The sequence below is a fragment of the Dipteris shenzhenensis genome, chromosome 17 (genome assembly GCF_047967505.1).
Source record: "Dipteris shenzhenensis isolate YYH24624 ecotype China chromosome 17, Dip_SZ_1.0, whole genome shotgun sequence".
Classification (NCBI taxonomy): domain Eukaryota; kingdom Viridiplantae; phylum Streptophyta; class Polypodiopsida; order Gleicheniales; family Dipteridaceae; genus Dipteris; species Dipteris shenzhenensis.
In genome coordinates, this window is record NC_141612.1 from 49,886,583 (window position 1) to 49,901,269 (window position 14,687).

The 14,687-nt window shown below is 42.1% G+C and overlaps 1 protein-coding gene across 3 annotated transcripts in view; it reads right to left on the bottom strand.

The window, feature by feature from the left end:
* Nucleotides 1–8,285, bottom strand: part of LOC147892238 (inositol hexakisphosphate and diphosphoinositol-pentakisphosphate kinase VIP2-like) — a 248,985-nt gene extending 240,700 nt beyond the window's left edge. The window contains exon 1 of one of the 3 annotated variants that reach the window (XM_087388899.1): nt 7,711–8,278. In XM_087388899.1, coding sequence (XP_087245025.1) covers nt 7,711–7,800 — 90 coding nt within the window. In that variant the 5' untranslated portion in view covers nt 7,801–8,278. Of the gene's footprint in view, nt 1–7,710 lie in introns of all 3 variants that reach the window. The other 2 variants (XM_087388900.1, XM_087388902.1) reach the window with 2 other exon arrangements.
* Between the last annotated feature and the right edge of the window lie 6,402 nt (nt 8,286–14,687).

The following is a 14,687-nucleotide window of genomic DNA, read 5'->3' on the forward strand; positions in this document are numbered from 1 at the left end:
TCAACGGAACTAACTCTGTGGATTCAGGCATTACTGAAAGATTGTGGCTTTGGCCTTAGATTTTCTTTGATTTGAATCTCGTGGAAAGTATAGCACACTCAAACTGATAGTCAGAGTATAGTTATTGGCATGGACTCATCTTCACAGAGAGTTTTTGGACTTTCTGGTGAACTCAAGAGTGAGTTCTTAGAGGAAGGGGAGTATGTCATGTGCATGGTGTACCTAGGGTTGGACAGCAAGTTAACGTGGGTTACGGGATAGCATAGGGCTGGATGGTTATTTTTAGCCGAGATTGCTATATATAGAGATTGATTCATATATAGTGCTCACTTTATATGGAGGGAGCTATTCATAGCATTGTGCTATCTAAAGTGGGTTTCCTTCTATATAGAGGGAGGGCCAGTGCTATTGTGTAGATCAGTTGAGCGCTCCTCAACTGATGGATGGGGCTTGGACCCAGGCCAGGACTCTGGCCATCTACATGGCGGATCATAGGTGGTGTATCGAAGGTCCTCTGGATGGGGGCTCAGGTGGTATGGGACGCCTGGGTTAGATACGGGCCTATGGATGAGTCGAGCTACAGCCCACGTGCTCGGGGGTGGTCGGGAGGATCGAGGCACCTGCGCTATGATTCTGGTTGTATCGAGGACGAGATTCTAGGTCAATGATAGGGTCAGATCCTGCGGGGTCGTGTCAATGCCAGTGGCAAAGGATTGGGAGCTATTCTAAGGCAGGAACAAGGAATAATAGCCTTTGAAAGCAGGAAGTTTGATGCCAAAGAACTTAATTTTCATGTTTATCATCAAGAGATGCTAGATCTAGCATGCTTTCAAGAAATGGCACCACTATCTATACGGAAGTAAAATTAAGGTGAAAACGGATCATAGGACACTAAGATTCTTCCTCACCCAACCAAATTTGTCATATAAGCAGAAGAGGTGGTTGGCTGCAGTCCAATCCTATGATTTTGACATTGACTATAGAAAAGGGAAGGAAAATGTGGTTGCAGATGCCTTGTCCAGGATGTGGACTTGCTATTTGTCTGCTCTCTCTACCATCGTGGATTCATGGCATTCAGGAAGAGTATATGCAGAATTCTAAAGCAGCTCCCATATTTTCAGATTTGCAGAAGCCTTCTAGTCAGGGTCATCCGGATTTCAAATTGCATAATGGGCTGTTGTGGTGCCAAGACAAGATTTATTTAGTGCCAGACTCAAAATACCGCCAGCTGGTTTTGCAAGAAATGCACTCCTCTCCCATGGCTGGACATGCGGGTATCACTAAAACATATGAAAGAATCAAGCAGAGCTTTACCTGGTAAGGCATGTGGAGAAATGTGGTTAAATACGTGGCTGAATGCTTGACTTGCCAACAGAATAAAGTGGACAGAAAATTACCCGCAGGTCTCTTGCAACCATTACCCATTCCAAAGGGCAAATGGACGCACATAGCAATGGATTTCATCACAAGATTGCCTTCTCTACAAAGAGGGGATGGGACAGCATGTTTGTTGTGGTGGATAGAATGACAAAACAGGCCCATTTCATACCCACTAAGACCCGGTGTTCAGCATCACAGGTTGCTTGGCAATTCATTGAGCATGTCTTTAAGCATCATGGTTTCCCTCAAGAAATTGTCTGTGACAGAGATGCAAAATTTATGGGTCACTTTTGGCAGGAGATATTTACAGCAATGGGTACTTTACTCACACCTAGGACTGCTTACCATCCTGAGACTGATGGACAGTCGGAAAGGGTGAACAAATGGGTGGAGGAATATTTGAGGCATTTTTGTCATGATACTCAAAAGTCTTGGGATAAATGGTTGTCGCTTGCTGAATTTTGCTACAACAGTACCAAGCATCTCTCCATTGGCATGAGCCCGTTTGAGGCAATGTACGGATGCAAGGTCGGGATGCCTTCTTCAATTGCTGACATGGCTGTGAAAAATCAGCAAGCAGGGAATGACTTGGAGAGGATGGATGCCCTTCTGCAGTTGGTTAAAAAGAATATGTAGGATGCCCAAGCCAAGCACAAGAAATATGCAGATGAATGCAGGAGATATTTGTCTTTCAATGAGGGAGATTATGTGCATTTGCGTCTCCATAAGAACCGTTATGCCTCACTGAAAGGTAATACCAACACAAAACTTGCTCATAGGTATATCGGTCCTTCCAGGATCATCAGCAAGGTTGGAGAGGTAGCATTTCAGTTGGAGCTACCCAGTACCTCCAAGATCCATGATGTTTTCCATGTGTCTTTGCTGAAACCCCATGTTGGACAGCATGTCCATGTTCTTCCAGGGTTGCCACCTATGGATGAAGAGGGCCACATCCTCTATGTTCCGGAGCCCATCGTTGGTTTCAAAGACCATGTACTCTGAAACAAGGCCTACGTAGAGTAACTTATCAAGTGGCGGGGGCTCCCTAAGGATGAAAATTCATGGCAGTGAGAAAGCACTATCCAGGACCACCCCTATCTCCTAGCGGATTGATTAGTAGTTGCTGTTTGCTGCACTTTTGGACAGCCAGGTTGTGAAATTTTGAGGGCAAAATTCTATGGGAAGGGATAGCTGTAATGAAGGGGGAAAAGGGCCAAGTTAGAGGTCCTTTAGGTGGAAAATGTGGAGGGACTCTATAAGTCCCCATCCACCCCCTATGATGTACCTTTTTCCTATCCACTCTCCCTTCTTCCTTCCTGCCTACGCTCTCTCACTCTCTCTCTTCCCTACTCCCTCTCATTCTCTCCCTCTCTCTTTCCTACCTCATTCTCTCTCTCCTACCCCTTCTCCTCCCTTCTTCCCCAATCTCTCTCTCCAAATCTGCCCCTACCCCCTTTTCTAAATATTCAGAATATTTAGACCACCATGCATCTTTGGGAAACAGAGGTGCTTCATTTAGAGTAAGCTAATGCTCTTATGGCCATGCCTCAAGCACCAGAAGGTCTCCATAAGAGTAGACATGAAGCATGCAATATCCTTCTTACCACACACAATCAAAAAGACAAAAACTGTATATAGGCGACCAAAATTAATTGTACTCTACAGAGTCAAACATGCAATGGGCAAGTGGCTAACTTCCAATATTCCAACTTCTTTTTAAGCTTTGCAAGCACCCAATCCATTTGTTGGCGGCGAGTGACCATCCAGCCCATCGAATAACCAAGATGACAAACCAGCTCGCTAGGCAAAACAATTTCCCCAGGTCTTGAAAGATTATTAGCATGAAACGGCAAAAGCTTAGATCTTTGAAAGTTCACCTGTAAGCCAACAGCCAATCCATACAATGAAAAAGCATGCATGAGTTGTGAAAGATCCTTCTCGGTATTCTTAGGCGTGAAGAAGTAATCATTAGCATAAGCTTGTGCAATCATGGACTTTTTTCCACGAATCTCCAAACCACAAGATGATCTATATATCGAAGCATCAAATGAGTGTCTATTGCATACAGCAATGCCCTAAGAGTGCATCCCTACCGTACCGAACGATGAAGACTCCATTGATCAGAAATGTGTCCCCTAGACAAAATGCAAGTAGCTTTACTATCATAGTATAGCCAATAAATAACATCCTGCCTTTTTTCACCAGATCCCAAACATTGCATGGTTTGCGAGATAATGTCCCATTGTACAGTATCAAGTGCTTTAGCTGAGCCCCGAGAGGGGTATTTAAAGGCTGCAAGGGCTGAGTCAGTTTGGGTCAGTTTGGATCGGTTTTGGGGCAGACAAAAGTTGGCCAGTTTGGGGGGCAACCAGCCCCTACAATAGGGAGGCCCCTTGGCCTCATTTCACCATCGCTTGGAGCAGAAATCCAAAAACAGGAAGGAGCAGCAGAAGGACCACCCTTGGGCCTATACACAGGAGGTGAGGTGACCTACAGAGGGCTGCAGACCTAGCCACCTAGGCTGAGTTTCTGGACAGCAAGGTGGAAGAGATCCTTTGGATGGAGAGTCACGTAAGCTCAGTGGAGCACGCGGGCTCAGAGATCTAGAGGTGCCAGGCATATACTAGGAGAAACTTTTTGGCATTGTATCTTGTCTAGTTTGTGGACGAATGGAAATATATAAGAGTTGCTTCTATATTATATACCTTTGTAAGACTAGAATATGTCCAATCATACAAATTTAGATTTTTTGTTGCTTCTATATTGTCTTTGAAAACAGTCTATTTGCTAGTCTACACACACATGAATTATTGTGAAGTACACACTTGATGAAGCTTGATTCCATAGTGAGCCACTTATGTGTGTAATTCCTAATCCCATCTATCAGTCTTCTGTTGTGGGATACCCTCTAGTGGGATTTCATTTTCTAACACTCTTTTCCCCAAGCATCTAGCATTTGCTCATTCTGCCAAGCAGGATTTGATCATATGCAATAAAATAGGCTTGAAGGCATCCAAGTATGCCCCAAAAAAAAAACTATAATGAGACCATCCCAACCTAGAGCCTTGCATTTGCCACATGATTTTAATGCATCAGTAAGCTCCGTTTCTGTGAAAGGTGCCTTAAGCTACAGATCCTGTGCAAGAGAGAGAATAGGAAAGACATAATGTAAAAAGCTCTTGTCATGCCAACAATACCTCTTGCAAGTGGAACAGAAAATGACCCAAACTGTTAAGCAAAGTGAGTCACACAAACCCAAGCAAGTTGCGCCCCTGAGCGGCGTCAGAACTCAACAAATGTTTTCAGATTGCCTCTTACTTTTGGAAAACTCTTTAGACGAACAACCTTTATCAAAGAAAGCCCTTTGCATAGCCTTAGTTTCCCATTTGGCAATTTTTATGTGATCATTGCTTTGTAAGAAGTGCTGCTTCGCCTGACATAAAAATGCACTCTCAGTTTGAGTCAAATCTGTTATTTTGGCCTCAGAAACTTTCTTCCGCAAGTCATGCATGTGATCCTTCCCATACTCAAACAAATTACAAACTGCATTCGAGTGGCAAAGGCATTCCATGCATAATCAACATCAATCGGGCACTACTACCAAAGAGGTGCAAGGGCACCACATACCAAATGCTTGTATTCATCGTGCTCCAAATAACTCTTGTTAACTATAAATAGTCTTTTATCTGGCAACCTGCCATGTGGCGTCTCATGAAAAGATGGCCTTGGCCATAATGGAGCATGATCCGGATGCGGGAAAGCATAATCTACCCGCATTGGCAAGTGAAAGCACAGACGCTTGGTTGACCAGTGGCACGTACACTTTTCTTTCCATCCCTTTCCAGATTCTTTGAAAATCCAAATGGCACAAGGGATATTCAAAGGGATGGCGCAGGCCTGGTGGAGGGAGTTAAAAGAATAACCAATGACTTGTGCTGAATTCGAAAAATATTGAGAGAGGACTTCCTCAACTTAAGGACAAGTTTGATCTCCTCACGAAGTTCACACACCTAAATATGGATAAAATACCATTCAATACCTGCAATCCAAAGCCTCGTACATGGATCCTACCACCTGCCACCTTGGGTGGCTATTTCATCAATGGTTTGGCAAAAGAACATAAACTCCAAGTGAAGAACAACCGCAGTAAGAACTTTGGAGATGCAATTAGATTTGCCAATATATATGGCAATACCATGGCGAAGGAGAGTTCTTCACAGAAACCACAGGCTACCACAAACAAAGACTTTTAGAGGAAGAGAGAATTTTGAGCTCCTAGGTCCAGGGCAAAGAAAACTCAAGCCACGGGTCCTTAGGAGACTCCGGCTAAAGTGACCACAAAGCACGTGAAGAAGACCAAACAAACCCTTCGGTATGTAAAGGAAGGCCGCTAATTCGGTTGCAGACAAAAGGGACATTTGTGAGAGCAATGTCCGAAGCTGAAGGGTAAGGCGAAGACAGCTATTTTGACCGGAATCAAAGGTAATACTATCTCATAGTTTCATACCACACTTTTAGGTCGAAGTCCTAGCAAGTATGGTTGTCACGTCAACATTAAAGTAGTTACACCCAATGATCTCATACGTATCTACAAGAAGATCATGGGTAGGATAGTGCACATTCTAATTGAGTCTTGAAGTTTTCATAATTTATTAACCGCTAAACTTGTGCAGAAATTGGGTATTTTAACACAGCCAAGTGACCATGCTACGAGGTGGACATGCCAACGAGCAAGCAAATATGGGATCGACATACAACACAGATTCCCCTCACAATATAGAGGTACTCTAAGGATCTAGATTTCATGCTTATGAATTTAGATAGGATGGATGTAATACTAAGGAAAGAGTTGTTGCACAAGTTAAATTTCCAGTTGACTAGCAAAGCCAGAAGTTAAATTTTACTAAACGGGGAGTACCCTATGTATAACGGTAATTATGTCCCATTGTGTCCTCTTGTAAATCACACTCTGATAATTTTGTCTTTACATCCCTCCCAAACACCCACACCCAAATTATTTCAAAAATAAAACTCTCGTTTCAATTGACTAGTGACTCTCTTCCTTCTTGTGCACTTTTTACTATTTTTGTCCATGCATGGCATCGTATCCTAGTCACCTGTACCTCTCGACTACCTCTCTAGGTTTTTTCTTAGAAGATACCTTCTCACACCTGTACATTTTGGTTTGCATTTAGGAAACTCAGCTTTTTGCAAAGCTCCTCATCCCCATTGATTCCCAAAGCTATCGAAAGAAGAAGCGGACGAAGGGTGGTTGTGCCCACTATTTCTCCATCCTCTCCGTAAGTTTGTGCATGTCCTTGGATTCTCATATCTAGAAACCACTGAACTTCTAAGTGTGTTTATTATGACTCCATAGTCCAAATTTCCAGCCTCTACATTGATAAAGCAAATGTATTCAACCCATCGTAGGAAGTAAAGGTGCCTCAGTTTATCTAAAACATACATTGTTCTTAGATAGCAAAGTTAATTCTTTGACTAGACTTATTCTACAACCGCATGATAAATCTAGAGCGGCCATACCTTTCCTGAATACCACATTTCCTTCCAAGGTAAACGTAAAGACACGACAGAAAAAAAATCTTCATCGGGTTATATGCATCATTCAAGCTCCATTAACACATATTCAAGGACCCGCTTTGAATGTAGCACAATCGATATAATACACTGGTCATGAATCATGTAACACCACTGTTCGGGGGCTCCTTGCCTTCCATAATGGGGCTTCCATGATCCGACTGCGGTCCCCACTCCTATATATGTCGACCGTATCTCAAGGCAAGTATCCCCACGAAGCAATTTTCGCCGGTATAAACGAGAAAAGATGTGGGAAGCAGCTGCGACTCTAAGCAAATAACTTCGTCGTCTGAGAGCATTCTCTTTCGCAGCCCCCCGTACGCGAAGCTTTTACAAGCATATCTGAAGCGCCGTTAATCTTATGTAACAAGTAAAAGGAAACCGTTCCTACCACGTATTGCAATTTCGTCCTTCCTTTCAAGCGGCGGTTCCTACAAACGGACCACCTAAAGGCGAAAGGAGGCGAAAATTTCGCAAGACAACGTGATTCCAATCGCGTCATCGGAGATTAGAATTCAAGTTGCAGGTCGCCACAGCTACGAGCTAGAAATTCAAATGTGATTCTAGCTCCCACTATAATATTAACGCTTCAAATGAAACACACCAACTCTGAGTTCTAGCTCAGGACATGAATGACGAAAGCGTCAACACAAATGGTTGACGCGAAGTAACGTGTAGTGAAAAGTAAGTATAAACCATTTAAACTGGATGTAGCGAGAAAAAGAACAGGCTTACCTTCTTCTCCATCACGCATATTCCTATTACTATCTTCGGGAAAGAGCTACATAGATCACTGTCAGGTTCACTGAGGCCACCGTTTTCCATTCCCTTGTCGGAAACTGTTCCAACTCACGGGAAAAACGTCACTGTCTATGTTTCCTGCGGCGATATAACACGAGAATTATTTCGACGGCATGTGGTCGGCTCATTCATGGCAGGTACTAGTGCCAGGAAGCTTGTTCTTCAGAGGCACGAGGCGCAAATTGTGACTTGTAGCCGCGGGGACGGTGAAGGTGCGGAAAAAGTGACGGAAATGCAGTTGCAAGGATGGTAAGGAGGCGAGAATGCGGCAAGGAAAGGTGCTACTGAGGGGCGTGTGCCCGTTTAGGCAAGAGGGACGGGGGGTGAGTGAATGTTAGAGAATCAGGGGTGCGAAGCTCGAGGGCGAGTGCGATACGAAAAGGCGGAAGAATATGCAGGCAAAAGGCCAAGGAAGACGAAAGGCAAAGGCTTTTCCCGAGCTCTTGGAGGAAGACATTGCCATGCTCTCGGCGGAATTAGGGCTCCTGGCGCGTGCGCCGGTTTTGGCATAAGCTAATGCTATCAACTCAGGCTTGTCCACCTTGCGATTATCGCCTCCTAAAAGACTTGGCATATTTTCATGTTCAATCCCCCGCCACCTTGCCTCATAACACCCCAAGGATCATCACATTGCCTCGTCTCATGCCATTTCAACGAGTTGAACACTAAGCCTTCATTGTAGATTGTGAACCAAAATATAAGGGCACCTCCTCTAAAAATAGCAACAAAGCTAGAGATGACCCGAATATTTCATCAGCAATACCCTCCTCTTCCACCTACTTGGAGAGTGCTAAGCGTTCCCTCACAAGCAACTTAAAAGTTATGTTAAGTGAATTGCATCCATAGGAAATGTTAAGCCTTCACTTGCAAGCAAATCCATCACAATTTGGCCCTTCAACCCTAGAGTGTTTCTTTCCCCCATCATTCGGCCCTTGATCAACTTTCTCATGCTAGTACATTATTCAAGGCTCCGATTTATGGATGTTTTATGGGTGCATGTGGAAAAGGATGATATAGGGTCATAAAAGATAGAGGTAATATGATTCTCAAAAGACTCTTTATTCAACTAGCTTTGCTTTTACTCTTAGAACAAGTGAGCTCTTTGAACAACCTATTTGAATGGATGGTGCCACTACCTTATTTTAAATGCAATATAAACATTATATAATATAAACCTTAGGAGCATTTTTTAAAGGCATATAAGATATTCTATTCATAGAAAAAGTATTACACCCCTTGTTTACCCCCACCCCCCTTTCCCTGTCAAATGTCACACTACACTAGAAAATAAACCCAAAGCAGCAACTAGGTCCGTGCATTTCTTAGCCTAGTCTTCCCTTGTAAGCTTTCGATTCTCTTTTAAACCTGGCCCACTCAAATTACCTTCAACACGTATGTACCTCTCCTCCCCTTACCATAAAGTCCCGTGGCCCATTAGATACAATTCATAATAGGAGCATCACTATGGATTCCTTGTAAACAATGAATCCCCCTCGTCTTACAAAAGGTCCTGCATCCTTTTATATAAGAGATTTGTGAAGCTTGACGCAGGTGTGCCTTTTTTACTCTACACATAACCCTTTAAAACTAAATCCTTTATTAAAACAATCATCATGCACTAACAACCACTACAACTTCCTTTTTCCATTGTCACTTTAAATAGACTTTTCTTTAAAAACATGAGATGCTTTTATAGATATTTTGGAGATGCATGGTTGTCACCAAAAACATCTTTTGGAATGCAACACCCCATGAGCTTGGGTCTTGCAATACATGAGTTCTAGGCATGGGTTAATAACCTTCTAATGTAAAATCCCTGTATAGACTACACTCAACATGCTCTCTCTCTCTCTCTCTCTCTCTCTCTCTCTCTCTCTCTCTCTCTCTCTCTCTCTCTCTCTCTCTCTCTACCCCCCCATGTGTACAAGCATGCACATGCATCCACAAAATATGTATAGGTTAAATGTTTTATCAATATAATATCCCCATTAGCATGGTATCCAATAACAATTGAATGTTGAATGAATCTTATACTACATGTAAAAGTAAACTGCAAACTACACGATGATGATGTCCAAGTAAGATTCATGTCAATATTTTTATTTTATAGGAAGGGAATCCATATTGATTCAGCAATATATCAAAGATATGCCAATTCATTAAAAAAATGTGTCATGGAAGGGACACCTCCCTTCTCAATCTGTGAGCTTTTTTTGTAACGTCAATTTGTTGTGTGCAAAGAAAGAGCTTAAGAATTAGCTCCTTTCTTACACTTAACTCAAAGTTAGTACCCATGTTGTAAAGGGTTCTTGTATATTTGCTTTACTTACCAATAAATATTACATTGGGAATCACTAAATTTGTGGAATTGCATGATTTGCATATATTTCCATAAACAACAGATGAGTTAAAATAATATCTTTTTGTATCTTAGCATGCTTATAGTTCAACAACTCGTAGCAAACTCTATATTGTACTTTGGAAAAACAAAGTTTGTTAGCACCAAGTAATCCACCTTCTTTTAACAAATAAATGTAGTCCACCTTGTATGGTTATTTCTTGGAGGCTCCACTCTCCATTTGTATTCATTGTTTCATAAAGAATGCTAGAGCATTCATCATTTTAAAAATATATAAATCACTTTAAGCATTGTGATACAATAAATTATACCATCTTCCTTTTTTTGCAACGTCTACTCTATATTAAATATTGCCTCAATCTTAAGGATTTCTATGATATAATTTATTGCGATTAGGATGCATATTAAGCTTGTTTCAATCCTCCTAGGCTTAGGAAATTATAGATGAGCTTAGGAAATTATGAGCTCATCTATAAATAGGTATGTAGTAGGAGATATTTTACAAGAGGGGATCATGGAGGCCTCGAGAAGGGGCTTCATATTGAAATTGTGTTATGATAAAAAGACTATTAATAGATTACTACGTTAGCACGGTGCATGTGTGCCTTGTACATTTTGCATTTCAATGAAAAATATCGGATTTTTCCCGTGTCATGGTTTGACTACTTGTATCTTGTTTTCAAAAAAAATTGTCTATGTTTACACTTCAAGTTGCTTATATTCCTAACTTGCCATTTCCACCCTTATTCACTTGGACACCCCTATATTTGTTCATATGATTGTCCCATCTCACTTGTTTGTGTACACTACTCATCTTTGACCATTCTCAAGTTTTTATATGTGATTATTTATCTCGTATGGTATTCACATACTATTCATCTATTCAATCGTCCAACTCATTGTAGACTATCATGCCAAAACTCTCTCTAATCTGCACTTTACCCTTGGAAGAAGCTACGAATTATGCTAGGATGAGCCTCCTTCTCAATTGATGGTTAGGTTGAGAAAGACATTGTACTTTCCATCTTAGCATTCTATGCAAGGAGCCACTATGCAATACTCTTATGCTAGGTCATAAGACTAGACTTGATGAAGACTACCCAAGGTCATAGGAGTAACCTAGCCTAGCTAGAAACTACCAAAGGTCATGGGAGTAAACTAGCTAGAAACTCGAGTAGAAAATTTCTATCCAAACTCCTCATAACCCCCTTGGAAAAGCCATGTAATCCAAGGTAGTGCGTGAGAGTGAACGCTTTGGCTCCCCGCTTATGGAGGAGGAGCAATGTGGTAGTGGAAGGGTTTCTATGGATGGTATGCAATTCAATCCCTCAATCCCATTATCTCTTGAAGAAGAGATGTGTGAAGCAAACCAAAAGAAGTGAGCTCTCGAAGGTGCAATGAGTAGAGAAAACCCTTCAGTGAGCTCATGCAACAGGGATCAAGCCCAATGTCAAGGGATTCTCAAAGAGACTTAAAGATATGGCTCAGAATTCGAGTGCAAATAAGGAGAATCAGTTCCCCTTCATTCATGATGCATGCAAAGGTCTGGAACAGGGATTTGAGAAATAATGAGGGAGGTAAGACTCATTCTATGTCAATCTGCTCTTGGAATTTGCGAGGGTGTTGTGAAAGAGCAAAGCAACTAGGGTGTACATCTGTTCTTTGAAGGTGTGGTCCATACATTATTTTGCTGCAAGAAGTCAAATGTGGGGAAGACGACTCTTTGTGGTTCTTGTTTCGTCAACCTGGATTTTCTATTTTTGTGAGCTATCCTCAGAGGGGAAGCAGTTTTGGTCAAAGGTGCAATGCAAGCTTCTGAACAAAGATGAGTCCGGGTTCTTTCGAGGTGATTCTTTTTTTTATAGATCGACCTATGTGTATCCTCCTAATAGCTTGTCAGAAAGGGCACTGTGATGGAATAAGAACAATGCTACACTCTCCGTTAATAGATGGATTCTTGGAGGTGATTGCAATATGACAAAGTATTGAGAAGATAGGTCGTATGCAAGGAGTGTTTTGGTTGGAATCAAGAGAGCTTATTGGAATGACTTAAGTCAAGGCCCTAGGACCTTGTAGATGGTGTAGAGATTGAGTTTGGGAGGGTTCTTTTGGAATAACCATAGGTGTGGAAAAGAGTTTAGGGCTGCTTGTTTGGATAGATTTTATATGTCTGGGGCAGGATGGTGGATGTCCTCCCTTATGGATGGAAGTTCCTTTATTGCCTCTGTCATCTTTGGTCACTATCCTCTTCTCTGAAAGTTCTCTCTTTCCAGTTTGGTTGAAAGATCTAGGGATATTTCATTTGTTTTTAATAACAAAGTGCTAAGAATGGATAGTTCATAGAGGAAATTAGAGCGGCATGAAAATCTTGCACTGAGAATATAGCAGACCAAGAAGAAAAGTGGGATAGGGGTATCCGTGTGGTGTGTATCACATTACTAGATTATGGTAGTCTCCACAACGTCCAGGTCCAAAGATAATGCTGATGATTCAAGAAGCCTTAAAGCTCTGGCTATGGATGTTATTATCTCTACTTTACTTGTCGAATATGGTCCATCTAAAATATTCTTTCAATCTGTAAAGGGTAAGAATATAAGAGAATCTATTGACATGATGCAGAATGCTCGAGGTGAAGTTATTACAAATTACTAGCATATTGCAGAAAAATTATGGAAGGAATTGAATGCTATTGTGGGCAAGGAAGATAATAAAGATGATAGATGGCAGACCGTGTTGCAAAGAACCCTTGAGGATAAACATTCAAATGTTAGCCCAATTCAAAGGTTTGAGTTGGCTAGGCCATTTGATGAATACGAGTTAAGAAATGTCTTGTTTAATCTTAAAAAAGAACGATCTCTTGGGCCGGATGGTTTGATTGTCGAGTTTTTCCATGAATTTTGGGACGTATTAAAGTTGATTATGTAGATATGGTCAATAAATCAGTGGGATGTATTTCTCCAGACGCTGACACAGGATTGGTCAAGTTATTTCCAAAGAAATAGATGAGGCTACGTGTAGGAGACCGGAGGCCTATTTCAATGTTGAGTACTTCATATAAGATCCTAGCCAAAGCACTAGCATTGAGGCTATGAGAGCTATGCATGTAGGTGGTGGACAAGGAATAGATGGGCTTTATAAAGTATTGGAATATTTTTGAAAATGTTCTTAATGTGTCTGCAGGACTGGACTATGCAATAGCCACATGCCGGGAATGCATTTGTTGTCACTGACTCTCCCAAGTCCAGGTTCCAAGGGTGTTGCTCACTTGCAATCATGTCGTTGCTCGTTATAGCATAGGTGTTCACAAGTGTAGCATAGGTCCTTGGGTTATATTCTGGTGAGAGTTGTAGGCTAAAGCGTGGAAGTAAATATCATGCATGCGTGGGTGAGAAAGAAGGCTTGATCACAATGATGGATGGAGGCTCTCACCTTCATAGGATTTCAAGGGTTTAGAAGGGGGTTGTAGGGTTCAGAAGGGGGAGTGGGTTGAGAGAGCTATCTAGGAGTTCTAGAGTTTAGAGAGGGTTGCAAGGTTTAGCAGGAGTCTAGGGTTTAGGAGTGGAGAGTTATTCTCCTTCGTGACTTCGAGGGGTAAGGGTTGAGGAGGAGGGACAAGGGAAGAGGACGAAGGAGGAGGAGGAGGAGGAGGGAGGAGGAGGAAGGGAGGAGGGAGGATATAGAAGGAAGGAGGACAAGGACAAGGAGGGAGGAAGAAGAAGAGAAGGGAAGAGGAAGAAGGGAAGGGGAGGAAGAGGAGGAGGGGGAGGAGATGGGAGCCAGGAGTATAAGGGTAGGGAATGCAAGGGTAAGGGCATGCTAGAACACGATAGTGTAAGGAAGCATGGACTCAATGGTGGAGATCAATCACATGAACACAATAGTGAGCTTGAACACACTAAACCCCAAAGAGTGGGAGCTTCGTTCCATTGAGAGAGATTTATACATGTTTGTCTCTACACAATCCGTATAGGTAACCCTAGGATGGGACTTCTTTTATAGGGGACCTCTTGGGAAAGAGTCACTCCACTTTTTGAGGGGACCTCTTGGGTCTCTACACAAAGTGGGGGAACCTCATGAGTCCCTACACAAAGTGGGAGAACCTTTTGAGTCCCTCTACAAAGTGGGGGGACCTCAAAAAGTGTAGGCTTTTAGTCTTGTATGAAAATGCGATTACACAATTTGGATGCCCCATTGAAATTGTGTCAAATAGAGGCGCACATTTTGTCAATGAGGTAATCCAATATAATTTGACTGGCTTTATGGTTATCCACAGAAAAAGCACACCCTACTATTCCCAATGCAATGGACAAGCCGAGTCCACCAACAAGGTACTATACATTGTCCTAACCAAAATAGTGGACCCTAAGAGATCTATATGGGCAAAAAAGCGTAATGCAGCCTTATGGGCATATCCCAACCACAATAAAGGTCAATATAGGCTTTATGCCTTCTCAATTGGTGTACGGGCTTGAAGCAGTGGTCCCGTTGGAATTTGTAACACCAAGCCTATGCATAGCAGTGTAAGAACGCATGGGAGCCCATGAGTTTCTTA